The sequence below is a fragment of the Vanellus vanellus genome (genome assembly GCF_965231255.1).
Source record: "Vanellus vanellus genome assembly, chromosome: 4".
NCBI classification, from domain to species: domain Eukaryota; kingdom Metazoa; phylum Chordata; class Aves; order Charadriiformes; family Charadriidae; genus Vanellus; species Vanellus vanellus.
This window is the reverse complement of record NC_138909.1, coordinates 76,859,199-76,875,214: the sequence shown is the minus strand read 5'-3', so window position 1 is coordinate 76,875,214 and position 16,016 is coordinate 76,859,199. Positions and strand designations below refer to the sequence as shown.

Below are 16,016 nucleotides of genomic sequence, written 5' to 3'. Positions count from 1 at the left end.
AGCTCTTTGGACTATGTGTGGAAGGAGAAAGAAATGTGAACAAAAAGCTCAAAAACTTTGATGTCACCTTAGTGGCAACAGCAGGCAAATGACCTGCTTGTGCCACGGATCATCAGCTGGACTCTTTCCTGCTTTTGGAGGACCAGAAAGGTTGGTGAGAAAGGCACACCCAAGCTCTCGGAGCAGCAAAACCTCTCATCCTTTGCACCAGAAGAACGAGATGAGCCAGAAAGAATAATGCTCAATCAAAGCGGTGGCAGAAACCACAATTTGCCTTGGGAAGAAATCTCCAGCTATTTATGCATTTTATAGGAAGCTACTCTTGACTGTTAAAAGAGTCTGGAAACGCAACATGCCAGTTGGCCAAGTACTGTGATCAAGAAGCAAGCAGACCATGGGGTTGTTCCCTACCAGTTTTTCAGAGCATCATAACTTGCGGTATCAAAGATTTTAAAGGTCTTTTGTAGCTCAGTCTGCTCCCACACTCGGTTACTTAAAGGAGAGGACAATAATTACAAAGGAGTTAGTCTGTTTACATGGAGGAGCGCTGTACTCGGGACATTTTCTGATCTCCAGTGAATCAGCTCTGAATTATATTAATTGTATATAGGACAACCTCTCTCAGTCTAATTTGTTTTGCAAAGTTTGTTCTCCTAGCTCAAGGGTTATGCCTGAGCAATAGAAGAATCCCCGTAGTGAGGCTGCCTCTGTTGGGTATTCTGTATTGAAGGTAACTCCAGTCATAAGGCTGGCTGAAGGTTTTCCACTATTAGTCTTGTTTTTCTTTTAATCTTGCGAAGCTTTCTCTATTAGGCAGATACCAAGTGTAGAAAAAAATTAATCCTAGACTTTTCTCATCTTTATATTTCAGTGAAAATGGTTCATCTTTTTAAGAAAGATAAATAAAAAAAAAATTTTTAGCCATAGTAAAAAAAAATAAATATAGATCTTGAGCATTGAGTTGTAAAGTGCCAAAACGCCATCTTGTTTATAAAGCAGAATTTTAATTCAGGTACCTGGAGGGTTTGGGTTAGACATAGCCTTTTCTCAGGCTACACCCACGGTCTGAATAACACCAGTATTTAAACCTTTGCGTAGTTACATACAATTTGCATCAGCTTAGTTCCCAAAACGCTACGTCTGCATTCCTGCAAGTGGTGTACATGCACCATCCTCTGAGAGCTGGAAACAGTTCTGTTAAGGTAGCCACATCCAGCTGGAGAAGGTATGCCTTCTGCATGAACCGGATGGGAGAAAGTAGTAGAAGCAACGGGGATAGAGAGGGGGAAACAGAAAGAAAAGAGAGAGGAGCAAGAGCCAGAGCCTTGGGAGGTTTCAGAGGAAAGAAGAAAAACAGAATAGGAAGACAGCCGGGAGTGGCAGGTTCTGAAGATCCAGCAGATGCAGTATCCTCCTCTACTGACCCCTTGACTCCCTAAAACAAGCACGTCTTTGCTGTCATCTGAAACCCTGACCAAAATGGGGTGCTCCCTACCTGCAACAGCCTATGTGGTTAGTAACTGCTGTTACTGTATTTTTTCAAATGTTTATATGTTGAGCGAGACTGGATCTAAACTGATCTGCTAAGAAAAAAAAACACTGAAATTAAAAATACTTATTATCCCAAGCAACCATTCTTTAAATTTAAAAGCAAGATGAGTTACATTAAAAGTATACTAAGGCTGTGAAGGTAACCGTCCAGAAGCCAACAAGCGCAGCAGCCACTGATTCCCTTTTTTCTTTGGATGGATACAGTCTTCCTTTTACAGAAATCCCTTGTTTCATTCACTGCACAGGACAGGCTGTGTTCTTGTGATGAATGAGGATGGCATAATAAAGGAGAAAGGCTTCTGCTTTGTTCCAGCTTTCAAGACAGTAAATAAGATAATGCCTTGCAAGAGAAAGGATGGTGGTACAGACCAGGCAGGTCCAGGCACCTACTGGGACAACTGTATTCTCTCTCCATTTCTGCCAGGTGCTGCCCAGGCAACCTAGCAGGTTGCGGTGTTTGGCTCGTACCCAGTCTGTGATACCGGTGGTTGTATTTCAGAAGTACTGATCACACCGGCAATCAAGAGAGAGGGAACTATGCTGCAATCATATCAAGTACTGTAAAATGTATCCTAATTTTTTACATCTTAGTTCAGGCTCTCAAAAAATTATCCAGCAATCTCGGTTTCAAATTCTGTAGCTCAGAGCTCCATATGCAACACAGGCACGATATCCTCTATCTTACTAGATATCGGGAAGGTTACAACATAAGCTAATCCTGAAAGAGGTCTAAAGCCCTCAAAGAAAGTTGATTTAGTTCAATACCAGCATGCCTTCAAGGATTGTGGAATTAGGTAATCAAGGGAGAGCACCATAGGAGAACCGATAAGGGAATCATCTCAGTGCAAGGTTTGGATGGATCACAAAATAAACAGGGCTCAGGGCCAGAGACTCGGTGCTGAACATTAACACCCCACGTGCTGGCTGAGGCCAAGGCTTTGCGAAAGAGCCAGTGTGGGGAAAGAGGAGAGATATGACACTGCAATTAAGAGCCCTGCGTGTACAGGGGAGCAGGTTACATACGGGTGCCAACAGTGATCCTGGTGTTTACTCGTTTTGTGGTGCTTGAACATACGAGCTAGACAGCTGGAGATTTTATTTTTTAAACGGAGGGTTGGGTGTCAGTTGGTATGGAGAATACAGGATACAGCAGAACAGAGTTTCCGCATGGCAGTCTGGGGAAAGGCAGGACAGCAGCTGTTGGGCCTGGAGAGGGCAATAAAGCAACTTATAACCACTCCAATTTGCCCAAAGTGCACATCACAACCTCCCACTGGGCCATCTACACCAACCTCCGCTCTGCCAACAGGTGAAACACACTGTATTTCCTCTGGGAGGATCTTGATTATACCTTTACCCCCCCAAAAAGCAGTGACCCACTAATTTTCTCCTTCAACCTCTGATTGGGCTCTACATTTCTTTCTCCCACCTGAGACTGCTCAGTTAATTATCTGCCTCCTTTTCAGCAAGTAGCCTGCGAGCGCAGTGCATGCCTGTACCATGCGAGATAAACCTCCCAGCCACCCAAATGGGTTTGAAACGAAGCCAGGCGACTTTGCCCGTCCCCATCTCAAGCTCCCGCTTTCAATAATGTCTCTGTTACACAACATTGCAACAACACACCGGCAGGAATCCTGCTTCCCACGGCCCTCGGTGCCAGGGCTTGCGATTTTCTCTCCTTCTCTGAGCCTGCAGGACAAAGGCAGCACTGCGTGAGTCTGTTCAGAATTGCCTCCCCGCTGCAAAAGAGGCGGACACCAGGCTGAGCAGCACCTTTGCTACATGGAGGTCTACCTCTGCTGCGTGAAGGTTAACTGTCCTTGTCGAGCAATCCTGGTGTGCTCAGCTGCAGCTTGCACAGGTGCTTGTGCTCTCCTCTGTCTGAGTGCGGTGTCTGTTTCCAGCCAGACCCATCACTCTCCCTAATTTAGAAAGCTTAGTTAGTGTGTTTTCTTGTGATCTGGTTCCACACCTCCAGGTGCAAGCTGAGGACTGTCGCATGAGGTTACACGATGCTTTCCCCCTTCAGACCAACTTGGCGAGGAGACTGGCGGGTATTATTCATTGTAAATATTTCGCACAGACTAAACCCATCGGATCCCAGGGAGGAGTCCTTCTCCTTTGTATTTTCTAGTGTAACACAACAACACAGGAGCGTACTCCAGAACCACTATATGGAATGAGGCATATATCTGCTCAATTTTACCTGAGTGAGCATTTTAAATTTTCAGTTGAAGGTTTACGCCAATTATACTTCTCAGTTGCGGCTATCTGCCACAACAGTTTCTTATTTAATGGAACAGAAGCGAGTAGTAGCGGGGTTTTTCCCAGCATAAGGCATGAAACCGACCCTTGCTACTATAAATCACAAGCAAGAGCAGAGCTAATCTCAGGGTTTTTTTTTATAGTCACCTGTCCCTGCAGTTTCTAAATGGCACTCTCAAACCTTTGAAGTATTTTGAAATCTAAATTCTTGCTGTGGCAACTAAAATAGGAGGTTTATTTTCTGGTGTGGACTATTTCTCAGAGGCGCTGCCTTCTGTAGCGACGTTTACAAGTGCTAATCCCACAACCTGCCCTGTGCACCTTCGGGGCGCTCCACGGACCCGTGTGCCGGGGAAGTTGGAAAGTCAGAGTTCCAGCAACCAACAGCTGTGAGGAAAGCACAATACGTGCTGCAACACGCACCAAGACGACCTCAGTCACATCCCTACAAAGCACCAGCCTACCGTGCGGGTATTAAAAAAACACATGCGAGACACTTGGATCTGAGATGGAAAATGCTGATTGCAAACCTGATAGAATGCAGCATTTTAACCCTGGACTGTACGGTGTCTGGCAACCTGATCTCAACATTGTTTTTAAGCACAGATGTCTGCCCCCTAAAAGGAAATAATAGTATTCATCACTTTATCTTCTAAAGAAATACAATGAAAAATTGCTTTTTGTTTCTTTTTGAAGACATAAACCACCTAAAAAGATTAATAAGTGAAAATGCAAGAGCTAGTAGACATAATAATTCCAGCTTTTTTATTTGCAGGATACTCAAGTTTCCAGGTTTGTTTGGTTATGAAAGCTTCTAAACAGAAATTATGTAAATTACCTGTATTAAATATTTGGTTTGCAACAACAAAAAAGGAGTTAATTATTACATTACTTTTAGTCTTTTAAAGTCATGCTAATGGAAGCACTAATCAAAGATTGCTGTCACTTACATTTTCAGCCCTTGCCTGTTGTAGGTGGATTTCATTGAGCAATAAGATTTATAACTTTATCATGATGCAACGTGTATCAGGCTGAATTCATTCAGTTGCTAATGAAATGTGATTTGGGGACTCTCCTGCTCCAGCTGGGTGGCAATTAGGGCTTATCACAGATGGGTCTAGGAAAAGGCTGGGAAATACTTAAGCTTGTTTTGCAGTTACTGGGAGCTCTTGGGAAAGGAGCCGTTCTTCTGTAACATCAGCCTCAAGTTTTCTGCCTTTACAAGCAAGGTAACGATAAGGTTTTTAACTTCTTTGCAAATGATGCAGTTCTATGAAGTTTGACAAAAGATTGCATTAATAAATTGTTCTGGTTTAGTGTCTTTTAAAGTGTGAGATGGGTAGTTTGCCTTCTCGGGCAGCTCAAGTAAAATGTTAATTAAGCAACTGGCTTCAGAGAAACCTTGCAGAACTTGCTCTATGTGATGTCTGTTAACTTGAAATTCTGCTTTTGATAGTTGCCTGCCAACGCAACAAGCAACTCTGTGGAGGTTTCCCAAAGTAAAAAGAGGATCTTAAAGGTAGTTCCTGCTTATGGGGAAATAAAGCGTTGCATTCCCCTCTCCTTGATAAATACTACAATGGCTCCATGTTACCTGTAAGCAGAAGGGCCTCTCAGGTATTTAAGTTACTGAGTGTTCTTAAAAATAATTGATGTAATAAGAAGGTAGCTCCCACTCTTATAAAAATAAGTACTTTAAAAGTAGAAGCTGTACTATGACTGGTAAGATATCTTGTCCACACATGCTATCAGCTGGAAAAAAGGGGAAAAAAAAAAAATCTACGTGAGTAGCAAAATGCCTCTCTCCTTAATGCAGACTGGAGCTGAGCTGCAGAGCAGGTTCCTGTTCAAAGCCCTTCTCTCTCTGCAGGGAGCTGCTCCTCTTCCTCCTCCTTCCCTTCACCAGGGTGGCCTTGAGCTCCTCTAAAAGGAGAACTGCTGCCTGTGACTTGAAAAGCACACAACAGCTTTAAAAAACCCAGCAGTTTTCCTGAATTGCAAGACTTCAGATTTGGCAATGATTTGGGAGAGGTTTTTCAAAATGGCCTGGGGAAATACAGCCTTAAATATACCAAAGCACTGTAGGGGGAAAAAGCTCTCCTGCCCTTGGTTTTGATTTTATGTAGTTTTTACAATAAAATACATACAGTTTTGATTCTTTTGTAGCTTAAAGGAACACTTCTTGACGGTTTTTTTTTTTTTTTCATGAATGTTCTTTATTCAGGGCAAATTCAGCTATTTCTGTAAAAGCAAGCTGTTTCCTTTGACATCGAATCAAAGGTTTGTATATCTAAATTTCCACGGCCAATGGACAGTGGGCTTTATGGATTTGTTGTTGAAAAAAGCTTTTCACTCTTCTCCCAGGATATATTCATGATACTTATACTCTGTGTGTATGTATGTATGGAGGGGGTGTCTGTTGTGTGGGGGTTTTGTGGGTGGGTTTTGCTTGTGGGTTTTGATTTGGGGTGTTTGGTGTGTGTGTTTGTTTGTTTGTTTTTCCCTTTCCCTGAATAGTTTATGTGGTTGTAAGACCTGAAGAGCTTTTAACATCAAAGCGCTAGGAAGCACTTGAGCGCAGTCCAGACTTCCTAGTGCTTCAGAGCACTGCTTGCTTGAGAGGCGCAAGTACACAATGCGAGTCTGGGCTGAGGAGGCATCCGGAGAACTGATAGGTCAGCAATCCTCAAGCTTACAGTTCAAGTCCTGCTCCTTCCTTAACGATGTTATCAACTTATCATGCTCCCTTTGAAATAATTGCATTCTGTATTTGACTTGGGGTAAGAAAATACAGTCATGAGACCTGCTCCTAATGCAAGTCCTTTAAGTGTCAGGGTTCTGCCTCCATTAGCCAAGGACTAGGTGCAGAAGTGGTTTTGTGTTTTTTTTTTTTTTTTTTTAAATAGTGCCACCATCCAACTGTTGTTCATATAAAAACTGATGCCCACAGAGGGCACCTTGGTCCTTTCGGAGATGCTGTCCCAGACTAATGTACGTGACTGGTACTGTATCCCGTATGGATGCTGGGGCTGCACTTGGTGTTCCTGTGTGGGGTGGACCAGGTTATAGAAATATGCAATGGCTGTATTCCTTGGGCACATACTGGAGGCTTTGGTACCTCTGTTAACTGGGCTACTTACCCACATCGTAGAAAAACAAGGCTCAGGGCTCTCCAGAGCCTGAGGAGACTCAAAGCCATGCTCCTGGTCTCTGCAGCTGGCTGAGGACACTGTCTGTCTGTCCTTCCTGCTGAGTATAAGCCACTGCACAGAAACAAGTTCCAAATTTGTGAGGCCAGAAAAAGGAAGAAAGATGAGTCTTCTGCATAAGTTAGTGTATTCTAGAAGATTGTTTGTGCTCCAGAAATCTTGTGGCTTATGCTCCCCTGGGGTTAAAACACAGGGTTAAAACCCCTGGGGTTAAAACACAGGAGAGGAGCTGTGGGAATCCAGCCCGTAGGCCCAGGTCCAGAGCAGTAATCTGAGCTGTCCTGCGCACCAGTACCTTCTCTGCTGTCTGAGGTTTCTTGACTGTTCTCAATGTTTAGATCATCTCCTCTGTGTACCCTTATCCTGACTTCAAAGACAAGCCCACTCCACTCTAAGAGCAGAGCCCTTGCTGTGGATGGGGAAAGGAAAATTTTCTGCTGAGCACAGGTGGGGTGCGAACATGGTTGAGAGGCTCAAGGATGGCCACTGGGTGCACTGAGTTGTTACCCAGGGTCTGCATATGGCTTTATCTGGCAGAAAACCCACTGGCAGCTTGAGGTAGCTCATCCATCAAGGAAGGAGGTGGAGGTGGGATTGTAGTAAAAAATATTTTGTTTAACTTCTCTTTTCAGCAGATGGAGTTCCTGACTCTTGACGAGAGTATGTCCCTGTCCCATGACTGACACATCCGTACACGTGTACGTGGATGGTGGGTCATACCCTTGCTAGGGTTTGACTGGCAGCAAGAACAGGATTTAGCTTCTGGGGGACTTGGTTGAACACAAGCTCAAGGTCCTGTGGCTTTCCTGCCTGGGAAAGGGGATGTTGTCTCTCTAGTCATGCAGTGAGCTATGCTGCCCTGCTAACATGGGGCAGTCAGGAGCACTGTTCAGTTAAACCTCTTTTGAGGATGAGGACAAAGGAGAAGTGAAAGAGTAAAATTGTAATAATAATAATTAAAAAAAAAAAAAAAGCTTCCTCCTCAAGGCTTTTGTGAAAAATCATAGAAATGCTCTTCTTACAGTCTGAGGAGGACTGTCAAGGAACTGACTGACATCCCCAAAGCTTCTCTTCTCACAGTGGTTACATTTAACTCTCTTGGAATAAAATAAAAGAATTTAGGTTGGACAGGAGCTCTGGAGACTGTCTGGTCCAACCCTTGCTCATGACAAAACCAATCTCGAAGCTAGGTCAGGCCACTTAAGCTCTTGTCCAGTTGAATTAGGGAGACTTGACTTCCTTCCTGGGCAGCATATTCCAGTGTTCCCCAACTCTTCCTGTGGGAAACTTAGGTCAGTGTGGTGGTAGTGCTTTTGGGGTTTTGAGCCTCAGACCAGCAGGTTTACGTTTGGTTTGGGTTAATGGGAATGTTAGAGCTTCCCCTGGGAGATGCAAGTTTAGGTACGCCTCAACTACGAGGCTACTGCAGATGGGTTTTGTTGGTTTCTGATGGAGGTCACCTGGACGGTCTGTGTAGCAATATGTTACCTGGGCTTGAGCAAGGTGCCCCTCCAGCAGTGTTTGCCAGTGCTGGCAGTGTGCCATGCCATGCCATCCCATTCCACTACCCGCCCACCTTCAGATCCGGTTGCTGCACCAGCACCATCCAGCTGCGCATCGCACGGCTCTCTGCAAAGCAATCTGGCTGGAGGCTGCGGAGTCAAATATTACTGTAGGATTTTAACATGCCTCAAAGATGAGAACTGAGATGTGGCTTTATTGAAACATAACTCAATTTTTTTCTTCTCTCTCCACTCCTTAGAAATAAGAAACAGGACAGTGGGACAGGTTAAAGTTAGTTACATTTCAGTTAATGTGATTAGGTTATATATAGATCATATATATATAGATCATCTAGTTCCAACCATGGGCAGGGACACCTTCCACTAGCCCAGGTTGCTCAGAACCCCATCCAACCTGGCCTTGAACACCTCCAGGGATGGGGCAGCCACAGCTTCTCTGGGCAACCTGGGCCAGTGCCTCACCACCCTCAGAAGTGAAAAACTTCTTCCTAATATCAAATCTAAATCTGCTCTCTTCCAGTTTGAAGCCATTCCCCCTCATCCTATCACTGCATGCCCTTGTAAAAAGTCCCTCTCCAGCTTTCCTGTAGGCCCCCTTCAGATACTGAAAGGCTGCGATAAGGTCTCCCTGGAGCCTTCTCTTCTCCAGGCTGAAGATCCCAACTCTCTCATCCTGTCTTCATAGAAGAGGTGCTCCAGCCCTCTGATCATCTTTGTGGCCTCCTCTGGACCTGCTCAACAGGTCCATCTCCTCCTTATGTTGGGGGCCCCAGAGCTGGAATACTCCAGGTCACATCTCACCAGAGTGGAGCAGAGGGGCAGAACCCCCTCCCTCGCCCTGCTGGCCACGCTGCTTTTGATGCAGCCCAGGATGAGGTTGGCTTTCTGGGCTGCGAGCACACATTGCCAGCTCACGTCCAGCTTTTCACCCACCAGTACCCCCAGGTCCTTCTCCTCAGGGCTGCTCTCAATCCATTCTCCACCCAGCCTGTATTTGTGCTTATGAATGTATGCTTACTTTGTATATTATATAATTATGTGCTTATTCTGTGTCTTATGAATTAAGCTAAAGACTTCTTGCCCAGCTTGTGTCCTGAGCTTTACTTTTGAAGACATATAGGGGTCACTTCAGATCTTCCGTGGCTGGCTGTGGATAAAAACAGATTCTTCAGGTAGACCTAGACGTGCAAGTTAACGGTGCTGTCTTCTTGGAAGAGGATTATCATGAACTTTCTGTAACCTGTTTTCCTAGAGATCTTCTGTGGGTTTTTACACAAGAGGACATGAATATTTCAGATGTAATCATCATACCTGAAGATTACCTAATCTTTGATATCTATCGATACTTTCCCCGTCCCCAGGTGCAGGTTAGGGATTTTACATTAATCTATTCAGTGGAGTCTCTTACAGAAGTGCAGCTCCACAAGTGACCTGCTCTGTACCTGCCTGCGAGCGCTAAGAAGGGTTCACTCCATCTCCCCTCCCTTCTGTGTGTCGTACAGTGCTTCTCTTTCCGACAGCAGTTCAGCTCCTGATGGAAGAGCAAAACGTTATCACGGAGGTGCCGGCAGCCCTAAAGCGCCTGGCCAAATACATCGTGCGTGGTTTCTACGGAGTGGAGCACTCCCTGGCCCTCGACGTACTGATCCGCTACCCCTGCGTGAAGGAGGATGACTTGTTACAGTTGCTCAAGTACGACCGTAAACAACTGCGCACCGTCCTCAACACGCTGAAGGCAGACAAGCTTGTGAAGCTGCGTATGCGAGTTGAAACGGGGCCGGATGGGAAGAGCACGAGGCACAATTACTATTACATCAATTACAAGGTGCTGGTGGATGTGGTAAAATACAAACTGGATCACATACGCCGGAAAATAGAGGCGGATGAGCGGGATTCAACTACCAGGTCCTCCTTTAAATGTCCATCTTGCTCCAGCACTTACACAGACCTGGAAGTCAATCAGCTCTTTGATGCGTTGACAGGTATGTTGCTTATATTGCTTATTTGCTCTTATCTTAAATAACAGCCTTGATGACAGCACAGAATTGGCTCCTGCGTGAACTTTGAAGGGAAAAAAAAAAAAAGCCTGTTTGTTACTTCTTTTTTGCTGGTAGACAAAGGCCTGGGAGACGGGAGAAGCTGGGAGGTAAGAGGAAAAAGCTGTCTCTGTAGAACATGCCAAGCAAGAGGAAGAATAATCTTGACTGTATGAGTTGGGGCTGGGAATTGGATCTCAGACCTCAGCTTTGCTGGGAACACAACCCTTAACCTGGGTTAAGATCACTCAGATCCAAGTCTTGTAGAGTTCCACTTCCTCATATGGAAATGAGAATTCGGCACTCCTTTTACTCCATTTTGAATTTGTTAGTTCATCTATTGGTGTGTTCAATTCTTCTGATGGAAGAGTTGGACGAGATGGATACAAGCTGTTTGTAGGCACCTTCTGCGATAAGTGTGGTGCAGCTGGGCCCCAGAGGAGAGGCGGTCTGTCGTGCCTCTGCTGGGAACGGGGAAGTTTAGGGCCACAATGATGATCAGAGGGCTGGAGCCCCTCTGCTATGAGGACAGGCCGAGACAGTTGGGGTTCTTCAGCCTGGAGAAGAGAAGGCTCCAGGGAGACCTTATAGCCCCTTTCAGTACCTAAAGGGGCCACAGGAAAGACGGGGAGGGACTCTTTATCAGGGAGTGTAGCAATAGGACGAGAGGTAACGGTTTTAAACTGAAAGAGGGGAGATCTAGATTAGGTATTAGGAAGAAATTCTTGACGGTGAGGGTGGGGAGCCCCTGGCCCAGGTTGCCCAGAGAAGCTGTGGCTGCCCCATCCCTGGCGGTGTTCAAGGCCAGGGCTTTGAGCAACCTGGGCTGGTGGGAGGTGTCCCTGCCCATGGCAGGGGGGTTGGAAGTAGGTCATCTTTAAGGTCCCTTCCAACTTAAACCATTCTACGATTCTATGAAATTCAGGCTCCTCCCAGGGCAACATGCGGCATCCACAGCAGAATTGGGTTCTTATTGCAGGTTTCTCTTCTCTGAAATCAAAATAACTAAATGGAGAGCACTCTTTCACAAGGAGTTAAAATGGCACCGTGCTCCAATACACAGCTCAAAGCGCAGCTGCTGTGTTAAGGGCCAGGTGATGGTGACCAGGAAGGATGCCAGAGCCGGGAGGACGAACTGGCCACTGTGCGACTAACTCGATGTGCCAAAGGTGAAGTCAGTGTGCTGTCAGTTAGCAAAATCACCCCGTTGTTCTAAATGGAGGGACTGAAACGCAAATGTTAAAGCTGGTGACAGATTTTAATAGAGTAGGCTTTATTTTTTTTTTTTTGCTTAAGATATAGTTTTTTAGCATATACTTTGACTCTAAATGAGTCTTTTTGAACTTTAGAAGCCTGAACAACTAAACCCAGATGCTATTTATGCTTGCAAATGTCTTTTCTTACATTATGAACTAAGAAAAAGATGAGAAGAAAAAAATAAACCTTACTATCTGATGGTACGTCATGTCTAGCCAACTTAATTTCCCCCCTCCCCCCCCCCAATACAGACACTTCTCTCTTGCATAGCAAGTGTATGAATAGCAGTCCTTCAAAAAACCAAACAAACAAGAAATAACAACTCCAAAACCACAAAATCCCCTGGCTTGCGTGTGGAACTGGAGTTCCCCTTGTTAATGTGAACAAATGGATAAAGTCCAGTGCAGTCAGAACATTTTGGGAAGTGTCCAGGCCGTGGATTTCTTAACCAGGTACTGCTCATCTCTTGCATCCTATGAACACAAGAATTTCCACTTTGCCTAACATTGCAGAGACTTTCCGCTGCACTTACTGCAACGCTGAAGTAGAAGAAGATGCCTCAGCACTTCCCAAGCACGATGCTCGGACCTTGCTGGCAAAATTCAATGAGCAGATTGAACCCATCTTTGTGCTACTGCATGAGACTGAGGATATCATTCTGCCGTACGACTTGCTGGAGCCTCAGCCAACAGAAATACCCGAATTATCAGAAAGGTATAAATGTAACTTGAGAACTTCTGATCAATACAAAACTCCCCAACAAATTTCCAGTTGTAAAATCTTTGAAATACTGATCTTGCAACCTACTTTCTGCTTTGTTCAGTATTGGCAGCTGCTTAATGAAGAAGCCTGTAGTTATCCAAGGCATTCTACATTATTGTTACACATTTATACTTTTATTTTTGCTGCCTTTTTTTTTTCGTTTTGAGGAGTAGTTTTACAGACTTCTCCTTCAGCTAATACGTTCACAGCCCCTCCCTGTGAGAAAGTAATGTTTCTGTATCAGTGTGCTTCATCCAGGGATGCCCTACTGAAGAGACCATGCAAAAACCAATGGTTCAGCATCACTTGCCTCTGTGATGAGGTAATGGGAAATGCCAATTGTTTTAATATAGAGCACTTGTTAAAAGTATGTTTTGTCAGCAGACTGGCTTTTCTTTTTGGTCTTTTTTAACTGGGATTTGGGGGAGGGGGTCTTGGCTGTATTTAACCTGTCCAAATTGGGTGGCATTTCACTCAGCTTTGATCGGAAGGTGGGCTCAAGTGCGCTGGAATCCTGCAGCCGACCTGAAAAATGGACCAACAGAAGTTCCTCTTTTGGCAATCTGTACACCCAAAATTTAGTTATTGATGTCCAAGACTCTCAGCCCAAGAGGAAAACAAGAGAGAAAGCAACTAAAGAGCAACCTATCTGGATGTCGGAGAGCACCGTGGAAGGAGCAACACCAGCCACCACCAAGAGCATTGGTAAGTTTTAAGCATTAGCAACTACTTAATGTCAGCAGCTTTTACTGCATTTCAATATAGCTTTCCTGCTGAAAATGGAGTGAACTTGGTTTAAAATGTGGAATAACGCTTCAATTCTGCACTAGTGGCAGTCAGATCTTAGTTTCTAAAAAGTAGTCTTTAGACTGATTTAGGTCGTATTCCCAAAGCAGAGGTCAGGTACCAGGTCCTGACAGTTTTGGCTTTAACTGTGTGGTAACATTAGTGGTAATCTTTAAAGCAGAAAGCTCTTGGAAATGTCTGCACTTCCAAGAGAATTCTCAAGTGTGGGTAAAAAAGATCCAGAGTAGAAAAAAAGGTGTATGTATGTGGCTGTGGTAACTGTAAACTATTGGTAGCTCTAACACTTAGTATGTCTGTATTAGGAACAAATGCTTCTGAAAGAACTGAAGAAAGTGTTAAAGAAACTGTCACCAATAATGAAATCATCAAGACCCTTCTGATCCATGAATCCAAGTCATTGTCTAGCACAGACCAGGCTCCTGTTGTCAATAGCAAACTACCCCAATCAGGCAGTGACAGTAGTGAGTCTGAAGAAGATGCCAAGTGCTCAGGAGGAGCAGGAATGAAAGCAGCAGGCAGCAACTTTGAACAAGAGGAACAGGAAACAGAAGGTCCAATTTTATTGGTAGCTGGTCAGCCTCACTCATATGGCGAAGTCAGTGAAAATCCTGAGCTTGTGTCTCTCATGACAAAAGAAGAGAGAGAAGCTTACATAAAAGTAGGGCAAGAAATGTTCCAGTCTGTCTTTGAATAAATACTCTATGAATATGCAAACTTGTATGGAATGGGTGAAGGCTTCTCTTGAAATAAGAGAGTTAAGTCTTATTTCATAGTTAAACTTTGAAGAAAGTAAGTTAATCACTGAAGGGTTTTGTTTGAACTCCTTGTCGTTATGCAAGGTAGTAATCCTGTCCTAGGTAATTACAGCTCAAAATAAGAGCATTGCAGCAAAAGCAACCCAAAGGTACTATGGGTTTTCTGTTGTCTTAATGCTTAGAATTTGTGAATGCTGTAATCAGTTTTGGAGCTTGGATTGTTTCAGGATACAACAGGGTTTGAGGAAAATAAAGTTTCAAAAGTAATGTTGCCATCTGTTGTAAGAAATCAATTATTCTACCTTCCTCCAAGAAGTAGCAGATAGATACTTCCAGTAGTGAAAATGAGTCACAGTCCAACATGACTGAGGGTTGGAGCACCTCTCCTATGACAAGAGCCTGAGAGAGTTGGGGTCGTTCAGCCTGGAGAAGAGAAGGTGCTGGTGAGACCTTCCAACCTAAACAATTCTATGACTTGGTTTTGCTCCGTACCTGTGTTCTAGTCTTTGTTAGGTCATTTGCTACAGAACAGTAACAGACAGGCGTTATACAGCAACCTCCCTCTAAGGGAAGAGCTATTACTAAATTGCATTAGCTACAGAAGAGAACCAGCTCTAGCTTCTTAACTTGCATCTTAAAAAATCATAAGAGTGGTTTAGGTTGGAAAGGACCTTGAAGATCGAGTTCCAACCCCCCTGCCATGGGCAGGGACACCTCCCACTAGACCAGGTTGCCCAAGGCCACCTCCAGCCTGGCCTTGAACAATTCCAGGGATGGGGCCTCAACAACCTCTCTGGGCAACCTGTGCCAGTGCCTTACCACCCTCAAAGTGAAAAACTTCTTCCTAATGTTTAATCTGAACCTGCCCTCTTACAGTTTAAAGCCATTCCCCCTCATCCTATTGCTACATGCCCTAGTAGAAAGTCCTTCCTCAGCTCTCCTGTAGATCCCCTTTAGGTACTGGAAGGCCGCAATAAGGTCTCCCCAGAGCCTTCTCTTCTCCAGGCTGAAGAGCCCCAACTCTTTGAGCCTCTCTTCATAGAAGAGGTGCTCCAGCCCTCAGATCATCCTCGTTATATCTGACTTCTTTGTACTCATCGCTCCACAGAACTGTCTCTGAAGTCAACAGATACTGTACAGTAAAACATAATGTTCATTTGGTCCAGATTAGTAAGGAAGCAAGCAATGTATCAAGCAGAAGACTCTGATTTTCGTATCTCCTTCACACACGCTCCTGTAATCTTTTTAAGCAAGAACTTCTTTACTGCCACTGAAAAAACACATTCTACTTGAAGTGAACTACATACGCATTAAAGGACTCACATCAGAATATAAGAGAGCGCTTAACTGCTTCAGCAATTCTACCGTTTATGCCCTTTAGTCTTCTTTCATTATCCATTGCTCAAGCAGAAATACAGGAGGTTCCCTCTGAACGTCAGGAAACACTTTTCTTACTGTGAGTGACTGAGCACTGGCACAGGTTGCCCAGAGAGGCTGCAGAGTCTCCCACCTTGGAGATATTCAAAAGCCACCTGGGCATAGCCCTGGGTAACCAGCTCAGAGTGGCCCTGCTCAAACCTCCAGCGGTCCCTGCCAACCTCAACAACTCTGTGAAGAAAGGCTTAGAGAGAACATACAACCAAACACACACCATTTCAGTGCACTCTTCACACACCATTGCAGGGCAAGAGTTCAGGAATGGTGTGCGTTCATGCTATTTCATGAACTTTAGAGTTTAATGATTTACCATATAAGCTAAATTTGTCTCAAATACGCACAAGTGTTGTTATTCCACTTTATGAAAGTATTCTTTTAGATCTACTGAATGATTCTTGTGCCTAGTTATTAAAA

At 44.5% G+C, this 16,016-nt stretch overlaps 1 protein-coding gene across 1 annotated transcript; it reads left to right on the top strand.

The window, feature by feature from the left end:
- Positions 1 to 10,067: 10,067 nt before the first annotated feature.
- On the top strand, positions 10,068 to 14,104 carry LOC309671089 (general transcription factor IIE subunit 1-like; the record flags this gene model as incomplete). The annotated part of the gene is made up of 4 exons (XM_082482261.1): positions 10,068 to 10,530; positions 12,354 to 12,555; positions 13,082 to 13,308; positions 13,713 to 14,104. The coding sequence occupies exons 1-4, from the start codon at positions 10,083 to 10,085 to the stop codon at positions 14,102 to 14,104; spliced, it is 1,269 nt and encodes a 422-aa protein (XP_082338387.1). The 5' UTR covers positions 10,068 to 10,082.
- Between the last annotated feature and the right edge of the window lie 1,912 nt (positions 14,105 to 16,016).